Source organism: Guyanagaster necrorhizus (genome assembly GCF_019112545.1).
Source record: "Guyanagaster necrorhizus MCA 3950 unplaced genomic scaffold BT62scaffold_54, whole genome shotgun sequence".
Classification (NCBI taxonomy): Eukaryota; Fungi; Basidiomycota; class Agaricomycetes; order Agaricales; family Physalacriaceae; genus Guyanagaster; species Guyanagaster necrorhizus.
In genome coordinates, this window is record NW_025064933.1 from 73,328 (window position 1) to 90,310 (window position 16,983).

General features: G+C 48.1%; 6 protein-coding genes across 6 annotated transcripts; 2 read left to right on the forward strand and 4 right to left on the reverse strand.

The window, feature by feature from the left end:
* Positions 1-351: 351 nt before the first annotated feature.
* On the reverse strand, positions 352-1,345 carry BT62DRAFT_637398 (uncharacterized protein). Its single transcript, XM_043181722.1, has 5 exons — positions 858-1,345; positions 683-808; positions 572-625; positions 430-513; positions 352-376 (listed from the first exon to the last, which is right to left on the reverse strand). The coding sequence occupies exons 1-4, from the start codon at positions 1,086-1,088 to the stop codon at positions 499-501; spliced, it is 426 nt and encodes a 141-aa protein (XP_043033593.1). The 5' UTR covers positions 1,089-1,345; the 3' UTR covers positions 352-376; positions 430-498.
* Positions 1,346-2,101: 756 nt separating this feature from the next.
* Positions 2,102-3,941, reverse strand: BT62DRAFT_938288 (transcription elongation factor). The gene is made up of 10 exons (XM_043187502.1): positions 3,742-3,941; positions 3,625-3,687; positions 3,392-3,563; positions 3,163-3,336; positions 2,914-3,113; positions 2,740-2,865; positions 2,629-2,682; positions 2,559-2,569; positions 2,486-2,506; positions 2,102-2,432 (listed from the first exon to the last, which is right to left on the reverse strand). The coding sequence occupies exons 1-10, from the start codon at positions 3,805-3,807 to the stop codon at positions 2,417-2,419; spliced, it is 903 nt and encodes a 300-aa protein (XP_043033594.1). The 5' UTR covers positions 3,808-3,941; the 3' UTR covers positions 2,102-2,416.
* A 267-nt stretch (positions 3,942-4,208) lies between these two features.
* On the forward strand, positions 4,209-6,337 carry BT62DRAFT_989333 (WD40 repeat-like protein). Its single transcript, XM_043190149.1, has 8 exons — positions 4,209-4,342; positions 4,393-4,529; positions 4,579-4,955; positions 5,004-5,263; positions 5,321-5,553; positions 5,616-5,785; positions 5,839-6,020; positions 6,068-6,337. Exons 1-7 carry the CDS (start codon positions 4,230-4,232, stop codon positions 5,860-5,862), a joined length of 1,314 nt encoding a protein of 437 aa, XP_043033595.1. The 5' UTR covers positions 4,209-4,229; the 3' UTR covers positions 5,863-6,020; positions 6,068-6,337.
* Positions 6,338-6,907: 570 nt separating this feature from the next.
* Positions 6,908-10,413, reverse strand: BT62DRAFT_976129 (argonaute-like protein; the record flags this gene model as incomplete). The annotated part of the gene is made up of 11 exons (XM_043189219.1): positions 6,908-7,137; positions 7,186-7,501; positions 7,562-7,645; positions 7,694-7,827; positions 7,881-7,988; positions 8,040-8,237; positions 8,290-8,427; positions 8,480-9,189; positions 9,244-9,500; positions 9,546-9,776; positions 9,827-10,413. The coding sequence occupies 11 exons, from the start codon at positions 10,411-10,413 to the stop codon at positions 7,099-7,101; spliced, it is 2,802 nt and encodes a 933-aa protein (XP_043033596.1). The 3' UTR covers positions 6,908-7,098.
* Positions 10,414-10,935: 522 nt separating this feature from the next.
* On the forward strand, positions 10,936-11,696 carry BT62DRAFT_1013013 (uncharacterized protein; the record flags this gene model as incomplete). Its single annotated transcript, XM_043178006.1, has 3 exons — positions 10,936-11,114; positions 11,149-11,544; positions 11,588-11,696. The coding sequence occupies 3 exons, from the start codon at positions 10,936-10,938 to the stop codon at positions 11,694-11,696; spliced, it is 684 nt and encodes a 227-aa protein (XP_043033597.1).
* A 2,708-nt stretch (positions 11,697-14,404) lies between these two features.
* On the reverse strand, positions 14,405-16,436 carry BT62DRAFT_924213 (uncharacterized protein; the record flags this gene model as incomplete). Its single annotated transcript, XM_043184589.1, has 7 exons — positions 14,405-15,385; positions 15,439-15,452; positions 15,518-15,632; positions 15,689-15,763; positions 15,830-15,985; positions 16,036-16,227; positions 16,251-16,436. The coding sequence occupies 7 exons, from the start codon at positions 16,434-16,436 to the stop codon at positions 14,405-14,407; spliced, it is 1,719 nt and encodes a 572-aa protein (XP_043033598.1).
* Positions 16,437-16,983: the final 547 nt, after the last annotated feature.

Genomic DNA, 16,983 nt, shown 5'->3' on the forward strand with positions numbered 1-16,983 from the left:
CTTTGGGCGAGGTTCTATATGTTTTCTCTCTGTCTTCTTGTCAAAAATAACGCTTACGGGGCCACCTCCACCTCTCTGTTTTCATTTGGAACTTTAGAACGAAAAAACATGATGGCGATGAAATACGGTGCCAAAGATAGTATAGGAAAGTAGCTGTTAACGTCAAAAGAATTCCCATTTGACCAAGCCAAACCAATACAATGGCGAAAATAAACGGAAGAAGATGAATGTGGTATAATAGAGTAAAAAATAATCATACAAGAGTCATTACTTTTGGGTTCACGATACTATAAAACTAAGAGCTGACGGAATGTACGGCATACGGAAGGGATTGATAGCGACAAAAATATAATGCGCTGTTTATGAAAATTTCCATCTAATAAACGTTAAATCAATTAGAGAATTAAGGAAGGGGACGGGTAAACACACCTATTCCCACAGTTGACACATCTGATGAAAAGAAAAGGTCAGGATGGTACCGCACAGTGAAGAGAAAACTCACGTTACGAAGGTCTAAGATGATTGTATCATCATTTGTCGGTATACATACAAACAATTGAAATATACGTACAGTCATCGGTTCGTCGGCGCTCCGCGTCTGTGCTTGACGATAGCGACATTTCCGCTAAACAATTTGATGGGATCAATGAAACGTGTCATACAAACTGTTCGCTGTACGCACCTGTTTGCATCGTCCGCATTGGAACGCTTCTGTCTCCGCCTGCTGTTCTTCGGCGCTAAGGGACAGGAACAGGTTTAGATCTCTAATCTTGCTGTCAGCAGCTTTTCTTTCCTCGGATGCCATTTCCTAGATGCGGTGAGCAAGTACTGTCGAGCTAGGGCAGAAGAAACCTCACCTCGCTGGTCATTGTGGCCAGTTTCTCAGCAGCTATGTCACTGGCCTGTTCTTGGGCCTGCAGAATGATGGAATCGGCCTGTTTCAGCAATGCATTGTCGGTCACGTCCTGGTTGAGGTTGGCCTTGCCTTTGGCCTCTCCCCCTTGGCCCCTCACCGCCGTTTTCACGACGGTAGTGGTTGCGGGGATGGTGGTCTCGGGTTTGGCGCTCCTCTTGCTCTGACCCGCCATAGGACCCGTGGACTGCTGTAGAATGCCTGATATCGATGGGGCAGCGGCCGGTGTCCGCTCTGGCGATGTGAGGTTCTCCAGCAGGTCATCTGGCAACAGTGAAGACGCGTCTAAGTCGATAACGATCCTGTTTTCCTACTCTATCGGTGGTTGGGGTGCCTCGCAATTTTGTATCAGCTCGTCGGCTTCCTCTCCGGAGTCTGGGAAGTAGCCCTCATCGTCTTTTTTCCCATTCTGCCCAGCCCTTGGTCCCACCTGTTCCACCTGCAACATTCGTTCCGCTAGGGTGACTCCTCGGCTCGCTGCTGCATTGGATTGCAACTCTGCCTCTTCGTCTCCCGCGTTTCCGATGTGTTTGTTCCTTCGCAGTTCGGCTGGTTGTTTCAGTCTGCTCGCGTTTCTCGGGGGCATTTTTGGCCACCATTGTTGGATATTGTTGTCAGGAGTGGTTCAGTGGGATCTAGAAGTAAGACTTTGCTAGTTGGCAAAGGCAGGGGAAGCAGCGAGCTGAACGTCTATGATCTACGTTCAGTGCTGCTGGCAGTAACGGTACAGGGAACGACAAGCTCCCGTGATACTCCGGTCCCGTTGACATCAAAATAATTCCAATTTGACCAAGCCAAGCCGATACCGTGAAATCGAGAGGGCACGATCAACAAGTCAGTACAAAGAAGCTGACTACTACTGGAAATTGAATTATTTCGACGCCGCGTATCATGTATAACTGATAATACAAGATTAGAGTGAAAATGATTTTTGGTTCGGTTGGATGATTGGGCGATGGGTAAAGACTTTCAGGAGAAGTGCAACTTCATATTCTTACTATGCCAGGAGAGGCAAACGACATGATTCTCATGTGCGGCGATAATCAAAATGACGTCACCAAAATACGTACCTGGCGATCATTTTATGAAAAAAAGTTGGAAAAAAAGATAGTCCTTCCACTAGGCTTTGGGCGACGCGTTATGTTTTCTCTCTGTCTTCTTATCAACAACAGCGCTCACGGAGCTACTTCCACCCCTTCATTTCGAACTTTAGAACGAAAGAATATGACGGCGATGAAAGATGTCAGTGGTACCAAAGATAGGACAGGAAAGTAGCGGGGAACAGTTGCTGGCATCAAAAGAATTCCCATTTGACCAAGCCCAATACCATGAAATCGATATACAATGACGAAAATAATGGAAGAAGATGAATGTGGTATACTGGAGTGAAAGGTGATCATACAAGAGTCATTACTTTTGGGTTCACGATACTATAAAACTAAGAGCTGACGGAATGTACGGCATACGGAAGGGATTGATAGCGACAAAAATATAATGCGCTGTTTATGAAAATTTCCATCTGACGAACGTTGAATCAATTAGAGAATTAAGGAAGGGGACGGGTAAACACACCTATTCCCACAGTTGACACATCTGATGAAAAGAAAAGGTCAGGATGGTACCGCACAGTGAAGAGAAAACTCACGTTACGAAGGTCTAAGATGATTGGATCATCAGTTGTTGGTATACGTACAAACACATTGGAATATACGTACAGTCATCGGTTCGTCGGCGCTCCGCGTCTGTGCTTGACGATAGCGACATTTCCGCTAAACAATTTGATGGGATCAATGAAACGTGTCATACAAACTGTTCGCTGTACGCACCTGTTTGCATCGTCCGCATTGGAACGCTTCTGTCTCCGCCTGCTGTTCTTCGGCGCTAAGGGACTGGAATAGGTTTTGATCTCTAATCTTGCTGTCAGCAGCTTTTCTTTCCTCGGATGCCATTTCCTAGATGCAATGAGCAAGCGCCGTCAAGCTAAGGTAGAAAAACCTCACCTCGCTGGTCATTGTGGCCAGCTTCTCAGCGGGTACGTCGCCACTAATAACACCTTCCCTCAGCGAGGGATTGCTCTTGTCCTTCAAATTGACGAATAGAGAACGTATTTTGCCCCTGTATTCGGTGTTGGAATTTCCAAAAAAGAGATTATAGACTTCCTTTTCAACTGCTTGAGCTCGTCTAAGGATCAGGTCGCTGGCTGAAAAGGGTATTAGGTAGGTGACTGGTGGTTTCTGTGCAGTACTCACGAGCATCCGAGTCGAACGCCAGAGAGTCGTAGATGAGTGCGATGCACTTGTTCCTTGTCGAATCCCCCGTCAGACTGTTATCTGAGAAGCCGTCCGTCTTGGCCGACCTCGTGGCCGCCTTGGCCGCTGTCTGCATCGTCGGCTTGCCATCTGAAGCCACTGAAGCCTTCCTGCCTGTAGACAAGGACTGTCAAGGCTTTCCATGGTCAACGAAAGAATCAGAACGCACCCGGGGCTGGTTTTCCATTCTGCACCGGCTTGCTCGACCCTCCACTTTGATGGCTCTGCTTCGCCTTCTCCACGTCGTTCTTCCACTTCTTCACGATGTCTTTCGCCAGGTCGGAGACATCCTTCGACGCATGCGTTCGGAGCTTGCCTACAGCTAGACCTACTCGGCTCTCCTATTGAATCCCGATTAGTATGTGCCCACACGACCAAAAAAATCTGACGTGAAATACCCACCCTAAGGACTGCTTCATTTACTTGGTAGTCTTTCTTAAGTATGTGTAGTATAGTTGTCAGCTCCTGCAGCAGGCAAAAATCAGTAAATTCGAGGAGCAACACACAGGTACTACACACCTTTTCAGAAGCGCCACTGCTTTGAAGCTGCTTGGCGTGTTTCTTTAACTCTAGGACTTGCGACATCGTATATGCCTCTCCTACTATAGTTGTACGACGTACACCCGGATACACTGTTACAAAACGAATACAGACTATCTCCAGGAAGTCAACAGCAATTTCCTTATCGCTGTCCTATCGAAAGAGGGAGAGAACGTAATTGAGGCCTTGGAAGAAAACAGGTGCAAATTGGTTACGTAACGGTTTCGAAGTTCAACTCACTGCTCGGACATACTGAAGGACATTATCTGGTTCAAAATATCATTATATGTTAATTATCGTTAACTGATGCATGTTGCTGAAGTTTAAAAATTCTCTGAGCATTCTTTCTCTTGCTTTTCTCCGCTTATCCATTTTTGGGCTGTGACTAAGCGGCTTCGACGGTCGGCCCTGGGGTTAGGGTTACACTGCTCAACGTGGACCACGACGACAACGGTCTCTCTTCCACCATGTCTGCTGCTGCTTTGCCGCCTCTAGAGCCGCTTTTCAACATAAATGGAAAGCGGACCCGCAGCGTATTTGCTTCTTGTCCTGACGCCGGCTTCAAAGACGAAGAGAAAAGGTATTTCGCTTATTTTACCTACAGAAGATTGTCCCACAGATTATCGACAGTGCACGGCTACGACTGGCGGTGAAGATCCATGACGAGTATCGTGATTTCAAGGAACTCCCGTCCGCACTTCTCTCTCAGCAGGCCCATGTGGGTCCGTCGCGTCCAAAGGAGCAACGGAAATTAATAACTGCAGGAGGTGCGCTCGCTGACTGACTTGCAACAAACATTGTGTTCACGCGATACAGCCTCTGCAGATGCAGAAACGTCACGCATGATTGCCAAAATCGACAACACGCCTGTCTCGCAGCCATCAACATTCATGTCCTCGAGTAAACTCTCACAAGCTCTCACCCTACATAAAACGACGCGGACGGTCAAGCCTACGTATCACCCACCATGGAAACTTGCTCGTGTTATTTCAGGGCACCTGGGATGGGTCCGAAGCGTAGCAGTAGAACCGGGCAACAAATGGTTCGCCACGGGTGCCGGCGATCGTGTGATAAAAATCTGGGATCTTGCGTCGGGGGAGCTGAAGCTGTCGCTAACGGGCCACATATCCACCGTGAGAGGTTTGGCCGTATCGCCACGGCATCCGTACCTCTTTTCGTGTGGTGAGGATAAGGTGCGTCAATTCGATCGGTAATAATGCATACTGATGAGCTCTTGGCAGATGGTAAAGTGCTGGGACTTGGAGGCTAACAAGGTCATTCGGCATTACCATGGACACTTGTCTGGTGTATATTCCCTATCCCTCCATCCAACTCTCGATGTGTTAGTCACTGCCGGTCGTGATGCGTCTGCTCGTGTCTGGGACATGCGGACAAAGGCCCAGATCCATGTTCTTTCCGGTCACACTGGTACAGTCGCAGATGTGAAATGCCAAGAATCTGACCCACAAGTCATCACCGGAAGCATGGATTCCACAGTCAGGTGCGTTTCAATAGAATGAGTTCCCCGTCTACTGCAGATGCTAACCATGACCTTTAGATTATGGGACCTTGCGGCCGGAAAAACCATGGTAACACTCACGCACCACAAAAAATCTATTCGGTCTTTAGCTATACATCCTACGGAATATTCTTTTGCATCTGGATCGGCGGGTGGTAACAATATCAAGAAATGGAAGTGTCCGGAAGGCACATTCGTGTTCAACTTCAGTGGACATAATGCAATCATCAACACGCTGTCGGTCAACGCCGAGGGCGTCTTCTTCTCGGGGGGTGAGGCGCCTCGGACTTTCTTTCATTACCGCAGCTACTTATTAGGGCACTTCTTTCCCCAGGCGACAATGGTACTCTCACACTCTGGGACTATAATACGGGCACTCCCTTCCAAAATATGGACGATATTCCTCAGCCTGGGTCCCTTGAAGCAGAAGCTGGTGTTTTCTGTTCGACCTTTGATATGACTGGAACGCGGTTGATTACCGGTGGTGCTGATAAGACGATCAAGGTCAGGCTCCATTTTGAAACGACTGTCCTGTTGTTGACAAATTTCTTGTCTAGGTTTACGCTGAGCAGTCTCAATGACCTTCAACATTATAGTACACCTGTATTTTTGTAATCTGTCTTCATTGGAATACATATTAACGTTCCTAGACGTCTTGTGTCGTGAACACTAGACCTTATGCATATACGAGCTTAAGCTCCCCGTCTAGCGATCCTGCACCTTCGGAAGGATGAAAGAGGTATGTTGAATGAAACGAATGCGGCGGCATACTGAGAGATAAGACAGCTGCAACATTCATTCTTCGATATTTACCCAGGCGTGGTCATGTTTTACTGTCTTCTGCTTCTGTTCATTTTTTTTCCGATTACAACTACTTCAGTTCAAAGCTTCCTTTCAGCGATATTCCGCTTGCAGGGCGCTATGTAGGGTTTCCTATGTACTTGCGACCTTCGTGAGACAGCATGGAGACACGCATGTTAGAAAAGGAGTGGATCTCTCTGTTAACTATACTAATGGCTAGGCACTAAGGCAGTCATGCTTGCATCGGGACTTAACCTCGGTTCCAAGTGCGTTTATTGCTCCATGAAACACTCCTTCGTGAATGACGTGGTGGTGCGTCAGGGTATCAACGGCCAAGACTTTTGGCCAATATGAAGCATGCCTATACCACATCTATAATATTTGTTGATGTAGAGTAGGACCAGAACGAGATAACAGTCCTAGCTGCGCCATCTGGAAGGAAGAGTATCTGTTTCTCGAGCAAGGGTTGCGTATCTTGCGTTCCGAAGAGCGTTCGCATGACAATATCTTTGGCAAACACCGAGCATCACATACGTGCCGCTCAAGTGGACTGTCTAAGAGCCTGAGAAATCAAAGCTCGTTTTGATTTTGACGACCTCTTGTGGGACAATGAAGAACTCCTGGTTGCACAACTCCGACGCTCCTGTGGGCTAGAGATTCTGCTCCACCTCACCAAACCGTTTTGCAGCTTTTCCTCCTACCGGCTCATCGTCATGAAGGGTATTCCTCGTCGTCTTTCGATGATCTGGGACGATGCGAGCGAAATTTTCGCTCGTCTCCATTACTTGGGAGAGGTGACGAGCAGGATTCAGATAGGTTTTCAAAGTCCCGAATGGCGAGCGTATTATACACAATGAAAGGACATTACCAATCTCTTCACTCAGATTTTCTATTATACATCAGTGTAGGATGGTTATACAGTATTACAACAAGACATCACGAAAGGATCTGCAAAAGAAAAAAGTAGACCGAAAAAGGACAGCAACATTCACACCCTTCTTCCTAGATCCTTTGATCTAGATATAGAACATACTCGTCTTGATTTTACTATGAAGCTGCAAAACCAAGTCAGTCCGAACCCAACATGCCAAACACACACTCACCCCTTTACCCCAAGCCTCCTCCGCCTCCTGGAAAACTTCCGCCGGACTAAGCGACTCTGAACCAGTCGAGTTATCATCCGATAAGATTTTACTTAGGTAGCACCTTCCCCTCTCGCACGCCAGATCCGCATAATAGGCCGCCGGAATCAGACTAACAGCCTTCGTCGCCCGCGCATACAAATAACTACTATTGTTCATTCCCTTCTGGAGATCATCCACATCAAGGCTGTTCTCATCGTAGATGACAACGTAATGCGTCGGCTTGACCGTGCCCTGCAGACCAGCGTGTGCTTGCAGATAGAAATCGTAATCAAATCTTTCCGGAAGGTATGAGAAGAATGGAATAATGCGCTGGAAGAGAGAGGGAGAGACTCACACTCCAGTAATCCCCTTGTCAACCACCGTCCCAGGTTTCGTGTTACCGTTCTTGTCTGCATTCGCACCATCTGTAGGGTAGAACCTAAGAGTCGTTGAGCAAAGAGTCAACAACGACCATAGCGCAACCTACCTAGAATGATGGCGCTTCCCGCATATAATGACAGATACAAGCGGTTTGTAAGCCTTCCCATCCTTGGTATTCAGTCTCTTCGCAGCCTCCTTGATCTGTACGACCTCCTCCCGAATGACGATATCATATTGGCCCTAGAACGGAAAGGTCAGCAAGACCGTCGCAACGAATTCCTATCATCGCTCACCTCAGAGACACCATCCCGAAACACGAGAATCCTCTCCGGCAACGCCTTGTTCTTCTTCTTGTACACCAACAGACGCTCATACATCATATCCCGCAACTCCTCGACGACCTAAATGGCACCATGAGCACTCGCAGGGGAATCAACAGAAAAAAGACAGACCTCTTTGGAGTGCTTATTAGTATCAGGCCTCTGGATCCTCATGCTCGCTGGGAACTGGACGAAATCATCATCCACGCTCGCCACGACCGCCGCGATCGACGGAGTGCCAAATCTCGTCCCCGGAGCAGGGTGGGTAACATCGATCCCCACCATCATCGTCTTCTTCTTGCACAACCACCTCATGGCTTGATCATCCAGCTGAACATGTCCTGTCAGTCGGTACGTAGCACCCAAAGTAAGAAATCCATACCTTGTGATTGATCCCCCCAAGCTTCGTATTCACCTTCAAGGCGATATTCGAGAGATACTGATCCTGTGTGTCCTTTCTCATCGCTTTGTCGAGCTGCATCGTAATCGTCTGCAACCCTAGCTCACAGTCTCCGATTCGCTAAGCTCATCCATCAGCTACACCATTTTCGAAACACACAAACGAGGTTCACCTTGACACCAGGATAAATGAAATTGTCCCTATGCATCAACAACACCAACACAAAACTCGGCCTGGGACCCGTTTGCATCGCATCCTCCAAACACGACCTGATGAGATTCAATGAGTTCACCCTCCCTGGATCCTCATGCACAGGAGCCAATGGCGCCAATTCCCCCAACAATCGTGGCATTCCCGCCGGAACTTTCATCCCGGCCGACTGCAGCTTCTCCGAGAACGCCATGATCAACGGCTTGATATCCTGCGGAGAAGGATATTTATCATGTATCCATTCTTGTATTGGGAGGACCCAGAATCCATTGACGGTCGCGCCGCGGTGGAACTTGGTGTCAACGATGTTCCATGAACCATTGGTCACCCTCAGACTTCCCTGACGGTACGACAATGTCGGAGGGGGAAGCTCGCGGCCAGGGATGACAGCCATTTCCTGGTCGATGGAGAGGTCAAACAAGTTGACGGGCGGCTGAAGAGGTGAGAGGGATAACTTTTTGAACCCCTCGTCGACAATAAACTCTGCATTAACGTGCGGGGGGTTACACGCGTATTGAATCATCTTTGCCACTTCTTGATCGTCTAGCCGTCCTCGATACGGATTCCCGGCTTCGATCTTGCATATTTCGGCGGGTATCCATATTGGTCTCTTGACACTCCCGACATTGACCACCGGGAGGTTAGTTGCACGATGCAGAGAAATTTTATACTCTGTACAGAGGTATAAGAGTCTCATCCATGGAGTCTAACGACGGTTACACGCACTTTTCTTGAAGAATTCCTCAACCGACATGTCCTTCTTTCCAAATTCTTCGCAGGGGAAAGTGGTGTCCCGGGCAGATTTAAGGCCAATCTCCGAGAGCTTGTAGCGACGTTCATATCTAGGATGGGTAGTAACGACCTTGATGCTTCTGGCAAGCGCCTTGGGAAGCGTTGGCATTCCCCCCGAAGAATTCCGATTGAACGACTTAAGAACACCTGCGAGATTACCTGGCTCTACGAACGGCGCCATACAGACATTTCTGGTGGCGAGTTAACACACGATCGTATATTTAGTCCGAACTCACATGTTGACCATCAGCTGCTGATAAGCCGGCCGAACAGAGAGAAAATACCCTCTCCATGCCTCGATGCCTGGTCCGAGAACCTTGCGTTCACCAGGAGGAGGCTGAAAGTAATACTTATTCTGCCCGATACGCACGCCCGTGTGCAGAGCGTTCTGCTGCATTACTAAATTGAGAGCAGAAATGATGGGTAATGGATCGTAATCCCTGTATTCCTTGTCAGCGTTGAGGTATCTAAATAAAGATATGAAAAGACAATAATGATAAGAATACCAAACACGCACTTGGAGAGTTCACTGAAGTTCAGGTCGCCCTTGAAGACGACGGAAACAGTATATGTGATGGTGCTAGGTGGAGGTCCATTCTGGCCCCCTTCGTAGAACGGTATTTCTACGTGCAGATCGGACAATGACAATCTATTGGTGGACACGAGACGCGCACTTCTATCGTGAACAATAGAGCCTAGAGAGGGATGAACTTCGGGGCGGGCCTCAAGTAACTGGAAAATACGGTCTTTGCGCGTTTTCGAAAGGGTCGCTGGCTCGATTTTGATTTCGTAGTCGAACCAAGGGCCCTTGGGGAGTTTCATAGCAAAGAAATTAGAACGCAAAATGATGGACTTGCCCAAGGTACCAAAGCCAGGACGCGTTGGACGTTCTGGCTTGGGTGGTACCTTTCGAAGGGCATCAATAAGCTCGCCCTGGTTCTTTGATGTCAGGCGGTCGGGTATCTGTGCTGGAACATTTTCCTTGTAGATGTCGGGGCCACTGAATCCACCTCGCCCTTTAAAGTTGTCGCCACCAAGTCCGCCACGCCCTTTGTCATTGCCACCACGACCTCTATCAGAACCACCTTTGTAATGTCGACTCATGGCGATGTGGTTACGGAGGGGAGTTGCGAAGCCTGACCAAGACTGGGATCACTCGCGCTCAAGGCGAAAGGAAAGAGACAAAAAGTAAAAGATGATATGATTGGAGCGCTGTGAAACTGATATCGGCGGAGACGTCGACGTCGTTGTCAGCACTGGCTCGGCCTCGTCGTCGTCGTCGTCGTCGATCAGAGTAAAGAAGCGCGCGTGGCAAGGCGCGCTTCAGGCGCGCTTCTTAAGTACGCGAGTTGGAACTCCGCTGCCACAATCAGCACAAATCATGCGTAATCCACCGTCTAGTCTCGTAAAGGGCCAGAATCATCGATTACTATGCCTCCATCTAGTTACGTTTATTGCTCCATGAAACACTCCTCCGTGACTGACGTGGTGGTGCGTCAAGGTATCAAGGGCCAGGACTTTTGGCCAATATGAAGTATGCCTATACCACATCTATAATATTTGTTGACGTAGACTAGGACCAGAACGAGATAACAGTCCTAGCTGATGCCCTAAACGTCCTCGTCAATGACGATCGAATCATTCCGATCGAATCTCGTGTGCTTGATCACGCGAACGTCCCTCGCAGCTGTCTTTCGACGGTCAGCCGCATCCTGCATTCTTACCCCTATCCGAGACACTGCCGTAGAATTCCTCAGGGCCACCTCTGCCATGTGGAAGGAGGTGCAGCGATTTCTCGAGCAAGGGTTGCGTATCTTGCCAAGTTCCGAAGAGTGTTAGCATGATTGCAACCGCCGAACGTCGCGTACGCGCCGCTGAGGTGGACTACCTAAGAGCCTGTGAAATCAAAGCTCGTTTTGATTTTGACGACCTCTTGTGGGACAATGAAGAACTCCTGGTTGCACAACTCCGACGCTCTTGGGTTAGAGATTCTGCTCCACCTCACCAAGCAGTTTTGCAGCTTTTCCTCCTACCGGCTCATCGTCATGAAGGGTATTCCTCGTCGCCTTTCGATGATCTGGGACGATGCGAGCGAAATTTTCGCTTGTCTCCATTACTTGGGAGAGGTGACGAGCAGGATTCAGATAGGCTTTCAAAGTCCCGAATGGCGAGCGTATTATACACAATGAAAGGACGTTACCAATCCCTTCATCCAGACTTGCCCTTACACAACAAGTTGGCATAATTTGGCTCAACTTCGCATCCAGTGTTTGTATAGTTACCGCTCTCAGGAACTTCCTATCGACCCCGAGTATGTGGGACTATGGGATCCCGATGAGTCTGTGTGGAAACTGGTATTCATTCTGGAGTTACTAGAACAGTCGTAGATCTGATAGGAGCAAAATTTGCAGTCGTGAAAGACAGTGTTGCATGCAAAGCAGGCGGCCAAAGCGTGAGATCATTCAAATACAGATACTATCGATTGCGCGTCTACAGTGCCCTTCCTGAATCACTGAGGATCAAGCAGTGCTGAACTGAGTTGAGAAATGATAAATATCTGGACTCTACAAGAGGCTGGATTAATGACCATCTACCCTTGCTAGTCTTTGGTAGACAGAGTGGAGACAGGAGGAGATGAAGGATCATTGTGTTTCATACGTGTCACACTCTCCTCAAATATCTGAGTCCCCAATGGACATCTTAAGGTGCTAATATGCCTTAGACGACGTAACGCAGCGGTCACGGTGCATATATTAAGAATGTACAGTCATTAGTACGACCGACAGGTGGATGAGGGATTGTCGTTTGTGTACCCGTGGTAGACTCGTGTGTACAATGGTAGACTAGAAATCCAGGCAAACACCATGCGCTCTTCCGTGTCGGCACAATGCCCTGGCGTTCGTTCTTGAGACTGTCATCTTAACTGGAGATCTATCTACTGGAATTTGTGACAACTTACGTTAAATACACCTGCCAACTTATCAAATCAGAGTGGGTGATATGAACATCATATATACAACTACAAGATACAGGCAATTGTTGACTCGAGCTTAATTTATGGAACAGGCAACAGGCAACAGGAAACAGCCGAAGGAGTCTTCTCAATATCTAGCCAATACTACGCCAAAGAAGGGAGTACAGAATCCGATGGTCGTAGACTGATAGAGCCAGTCAGAAGCTTTGGCATGTATAAGGATAGCAAGTCTATCCAGAGAGAGGCGAGACGCCAGAATTATGAAGACACAAGTTTCACGAGCAGCGGTGAATGTCTAATGTAGAGACTGCCATTATCGAGGAAGGAAAGAGAGAGAAGAGCAAGTTGACTTTGGTTGCTCTTTGTAGCGCGTCGTCAAAGGTCGAATAGCAGCGGGATTTCAGTGGGGGTTCTATTCAGTGTGAGAGCATTTATGCAGGTTAAGTGGATTGGAACATACGTGAATGCATCAGTCAGTGAAAGCTGACTTCGTTCAGTTTCAGTAGAAACTGAAGGTCGGTGTGCTTCGACGTTGTGAAGGGAGGATGCGGTGGAAGGATGAGGGCTTCTTTGCACGGGCTCATGATTATCATCAGCGGTGTGGCGTGGCAGTGAATCGGAAAGAGCAGGAAGCAAGGGATATGAAGGCGAGCCATTACATGATTTTTTCGTAACAAAATCTTCGTGGAGTGTGCACAATTGCTTCCATCCACGTTTCGAACTGAACTAAGAATACAAATTATACGCAAGGGATGCAGGATCAAATAGATCACTTACGACAATAGAGAACCTGTGGAGGTCGCGTAAGATCTTAGCAACTTTTGTGCGGCGATCTGGCAACGACGTTTCGTTCAAGTGTGAATCAGTCAGTGTACCCAATCAAGCAACAACTTCAATTCTCGATATCGCAAATGCATAGATTTTCTGACTGACTGCTGCCGCAGCTCTTGCGGGTATCCCGTATATCTGTGACATACATAACGTAGATGAGAGAAATTCAATGTACTTGAAGCTGACAAATACCTACAGATGAATATTATGAACCCACATATGGGCCATAATGTTGATGGCGGCAAGAAACTTTCCATGAGGATACTTAATACAACCCCCGAGCTCCGATACCGACAGCAAATAGAAACGTCAAGAGCTGACAAATACGACTTGCCAAGGTGTCCAACAACCCATTTCTAAGAGTATTCTTAGACGGATGCAGTAACATCACTGAAAAGACTTACCTTCATCATTTATCGAACATCAGAGGTAAGCTGTGTCACATCCGCTACCATAGAGATCGACAAATCAGATATCTCCTTTGTTAGGTCTTCACTGAAGGCGATATCATCAACTTCAGAAAAGAGAGTATCCCGTCGCCGGGCAACGCTCGTAATAGCCGTTTCGTGACCCTTCGCTAGAGTGATGATGTTTGCGACTGTCGCCAGAAGGATTCCGGCATCGGTTTTTTTTTTTTGCAACGCTGAGACAAATGAAACAACAGGACGCGTAGAGGAGAGTATAACATACAACCATGCATATTTGTATAATCGCTCATGGGCGGTGAGAAGCGACTGGTATGATGGGATCAACGAGTCTCTTGGGACTCAAAGTCGACGTAGAGGCAGTAGTGTAGGCGTTGAAGAGCCGACTCTTCAATCGAGTTGCAAGGGAAAAGATGCTTCCAGCATCGTAATTGACGAACGCTCAGATAGGTCATGGTTGGAAAGGAAATGCAGCTGTCCTGCTTGTCGCCAAAATACGGGCACGTGTTATGCACGTGCTCATCGCGTGGTGGCACTAATATTCGAAGTCATAAATAAATTAAACGTACCAGGTATAAGACTACTTTGCCTACGAAATTATTAAGGCACCTGGTAACATTACCTTTCTTAAGATGAGTCGACTATCAAGTTCCACTTCTAGAATTTATAAACATAATTCAATTCGACACCCAGAAATAATAGCACCTTAAAATCCCTGAAAAAAAAGCTACATGACAGATCAAAGCATCGACATAAACAGACGGTATACAACAATATGGTTATCAACATGAATAGTAGCGCTGATGTTGCAGAAACACGGGGGAGATGGTACAAGTACATGCATCAAAAAAGATTAATGTTGCAATCAGCCAGCCCAGCCTTTCAGTGAGCTGCTACAGGAAGAATTGGGCGAACCGTACACAGGCTCGGTAGGTCCGTACGTCGTCTGACTCCAATTGTTCGCGTCGTAAGATGAGATTTGCTCCGTGGAAAGTGACTCGGAGGATGAATATCCCGATTGATGAGCATCAGAATCGAGTTGAGATGGCGACACCACTGACGCGAGAATCCCCGAACCATGGCCAGGGAACACGCACTCGCGATTGGGCGTATGTGTTCCCTGCCCATGGCCGTAGAAGCTCGGGGGGTCAAACAAGACCCCAGGATGTAATATCTCCGGATCGCGTAGGTACGGCGGTGGGGAATTGTCGGGAGAGCTAGGAGTGTGACTGAGAGGCAGTGTTGGCAGGGGTGCGAAGGCCGGAGTGCTGCAGGGGACGTGAGAAGAAGACGGAGATGTGCCCGAGAATGGTGTCCATGGGGTTGGGGTGCTACTGACGTTAGGCGGGGATGGGTTGAATGGAGATGAGATATATGAATCTAAGTTCGGGGGCGCTGCGGATGACGAGGCAGTTACCGGGAGATTAGACGGTATGGGTGACGCCATGGACATAGGCGACCAATGCGGAGCCGGTTGGTGGTACCCATGCATACGGCTTCCCGCAGAAATTGTGTGTCGAACACGAGCGCTGCGGTCAATCACAGAGTGGGAGACAACACGACCTCCAGGAGCTCTTGTCATGTCCATGTCGATGGGCACTGATCTAGCAAGCAATGTCGACCTTCGACTTGTCTCGGTGACTCGCTCATCCCGAAAAAACGGCTTTCGAACGGGCTTGGTGCCGTAAACCTTTTTCTTCGTCAACCCATGAACCTGCTGCAGATGAGCGACAAGACTCGGCGCCTCTGCTGTTGGTTCTGGCAGGAGATGAGGGGGGGAACTGGTATCCGGATGGTCTTCAGTGAATGAAGAATCGAGCGTGTGGTAAGACGCTGAAGAAGGGGGCTGCATTTCAGGTGAGATAGAACACGGAAGAGAAGCTTCCAGTTTTTACGTACATTTTTGAAGGATTCTGGAAGACATCGGTGAAAAATGTTCCAGTCAGTGTCTAGGAGTGGAACGATATTTGCCACCAACCTTGAGCAAAGAGACTTGGTGTAATGGTCGGGGGTTTGCCAGAGAAGCGTACGAGGAAACGCTCCGATTCTGCAGGAAGACACAAGGTCTCTTCGACGTTTCTCTGCAGCATTGTCTGTTGGTCGAAACGATTCGCGGTTAAATGTCTTCCGAATGCGATAATAAACGTACCGTTTCATTAAACAGCGTGGTCAGTCCAGTCATGTCTTGGTAAGCGTTTAATATCATGTGGCATTGGATATTGGTCTAGGAAGATGGATGACGGTGTGAACGTCGGCGTGCTTAATCATCGAGGATTTAAAAAAAAAGTACCTCCGCGAGTTTGTGCGCAAGGCCGAACCACGAATTGTAAAATGGGACATTTGACGTGTGCTGCTTGGCATCTGTGCCTTCCACCGGTGAAGAAGCTGCGATGACGAGGATATTACGAACAGTTGACGGCCCTTGTATATTTGCCGAACACAGAAACTATATGACAGTTTTCATATCTGACGTATACGGGCGACGGCTATACTTACTTCAATTGCGCGCCAAATATCTGAACTTGAGAGAACATTTGAAGAACAATGATTGAATTGTAGGTCCTCCAGACAGGTGTCTAGACTACCGCATTGCCGGGGGACTCCAGGTCCCGTGAACTGGTCACCAGGAAGCAGAGTTTCCAGAACGTAGGTCGTATGCTGGTCAGGATATCTGAGCTGGGCCAGCCACTGCATGCAATAACAAAACATACCGGAGTGCCCGGATACCTGGCTTCGAGCTTGCACAGGACAGAGCGAAGATAATGATCCCGGAGATCTGGCCACAACCGTTCTAAAGCCCAGGAATTCTCAACGAGAATGAGTGTTATCACTGAACGTGGTTCTACTGATTTCTGTAGTACCGAGGTAGGTCCTACGTGGTCGAAGGGAGGCGACATTGACACAAAGCGGTCTACGCCGAGGACCGAAAAAAACGTTGAAGCAAGCCGTTTAGCTTACGGCAATGGATGGCACAGCGAAGGAAATGGTAGAACGTCCGAAGAAAGTGTGCGAGCCGGCCTTAATAATCAGACATGAAATCGTGGATCCTAATAAGACTTTTCAGCGGACTTTCTAATTATGACAATCGCTGAGCAGCACGAGACTCGGGGCGAAAACGGTTGGAATGATTCAAGGGATACAACGTTATGGCTCAGACTGTAGTTGTATCCGGGTCACCCGGTCAAGCAAGAAGTCGATATGGTTGGGAAACAGTCTGGAACGTCGCTTTGTTGGTGTATTTATGTAACCTATATAACCCATGTAACCCGTTTCTGCTGATCAGCGGAATGTACACGGGAGACTCGTGTGTAACGCACCAATGAGGTCGTATTACTTCAAACACCGAGAAGTAAGTGCAACGAAGAGACGGGCGCGTCGCCAAGTGAGAATCGGTCCTTCAGACAGACGAGAAGTGTCAGAGCCTGGCGTAAAATATTGTTCGTT

Coding starts and splice junctions, on each gene's coding strand:
- BT62DRAFT_938288 (XM_043187502.1), bottom strand. CDS start 3,807: ATGTCGCAAGTCCTAGAGTTAAAGAAACACGCCAAGCAGCTTCAAAGC. Junction 3,337..3,391: donor GAATGGAAAACCAGCCCCGG/GTGCGTTCTGAT, acceptor CCTTGTCTACAG/GCAGGAAGGCTTCAGTGGCT. Junction 2,866..2,913: donor TGGCCACAATGACCAGCGAG/GTGAGGTTTTTC, acceptor CATTGCATCTAG/GAAATGGCATCCGAGGAAAG.
- BT62DRAFT_989333 (XM_043190149.1), top strand. CDS start 4,230: ATGTCTGCTGCTGCTTTGCCGCCTCTAGAGCCGCTTTTCAACATAAAT. Junction 4,956..5,003: donor TTTCGTGTGGTGAGGATAAG/GTGCGTCAATTC, acceptor AGCTCTTGGCAG/ATGGTAAAGTGCTGGGACTT. Junction 5,264..5,320: donor AGCATGGATTCCACAGTCAG/GTGCGTTTCAAT, acceptor CATGACCTTTAG/ATTATGGGACCTTGCGGCCG.
- BT62DRAFT_637398 (XM_043181722.1), bottom strand. CDS start 1,088: ATGGCGGGTCAGAGCAAGAGGAGCGCCAAACCCGAGACCACCATCCCC. Junction 809..857: donor TGGCCACAATGACCAGCGAG/GTGAGGTTTCTT, acceptor CACCGCATCTAG/GAAATGGCATCCGAGGAAAG. Junction 626..682: donor AATGCGGACGATGCAAACAG/GTGCGTACAGCG, acceptor CAAATTGTTTAG/CGGAAATGTCGCTATCGTCA.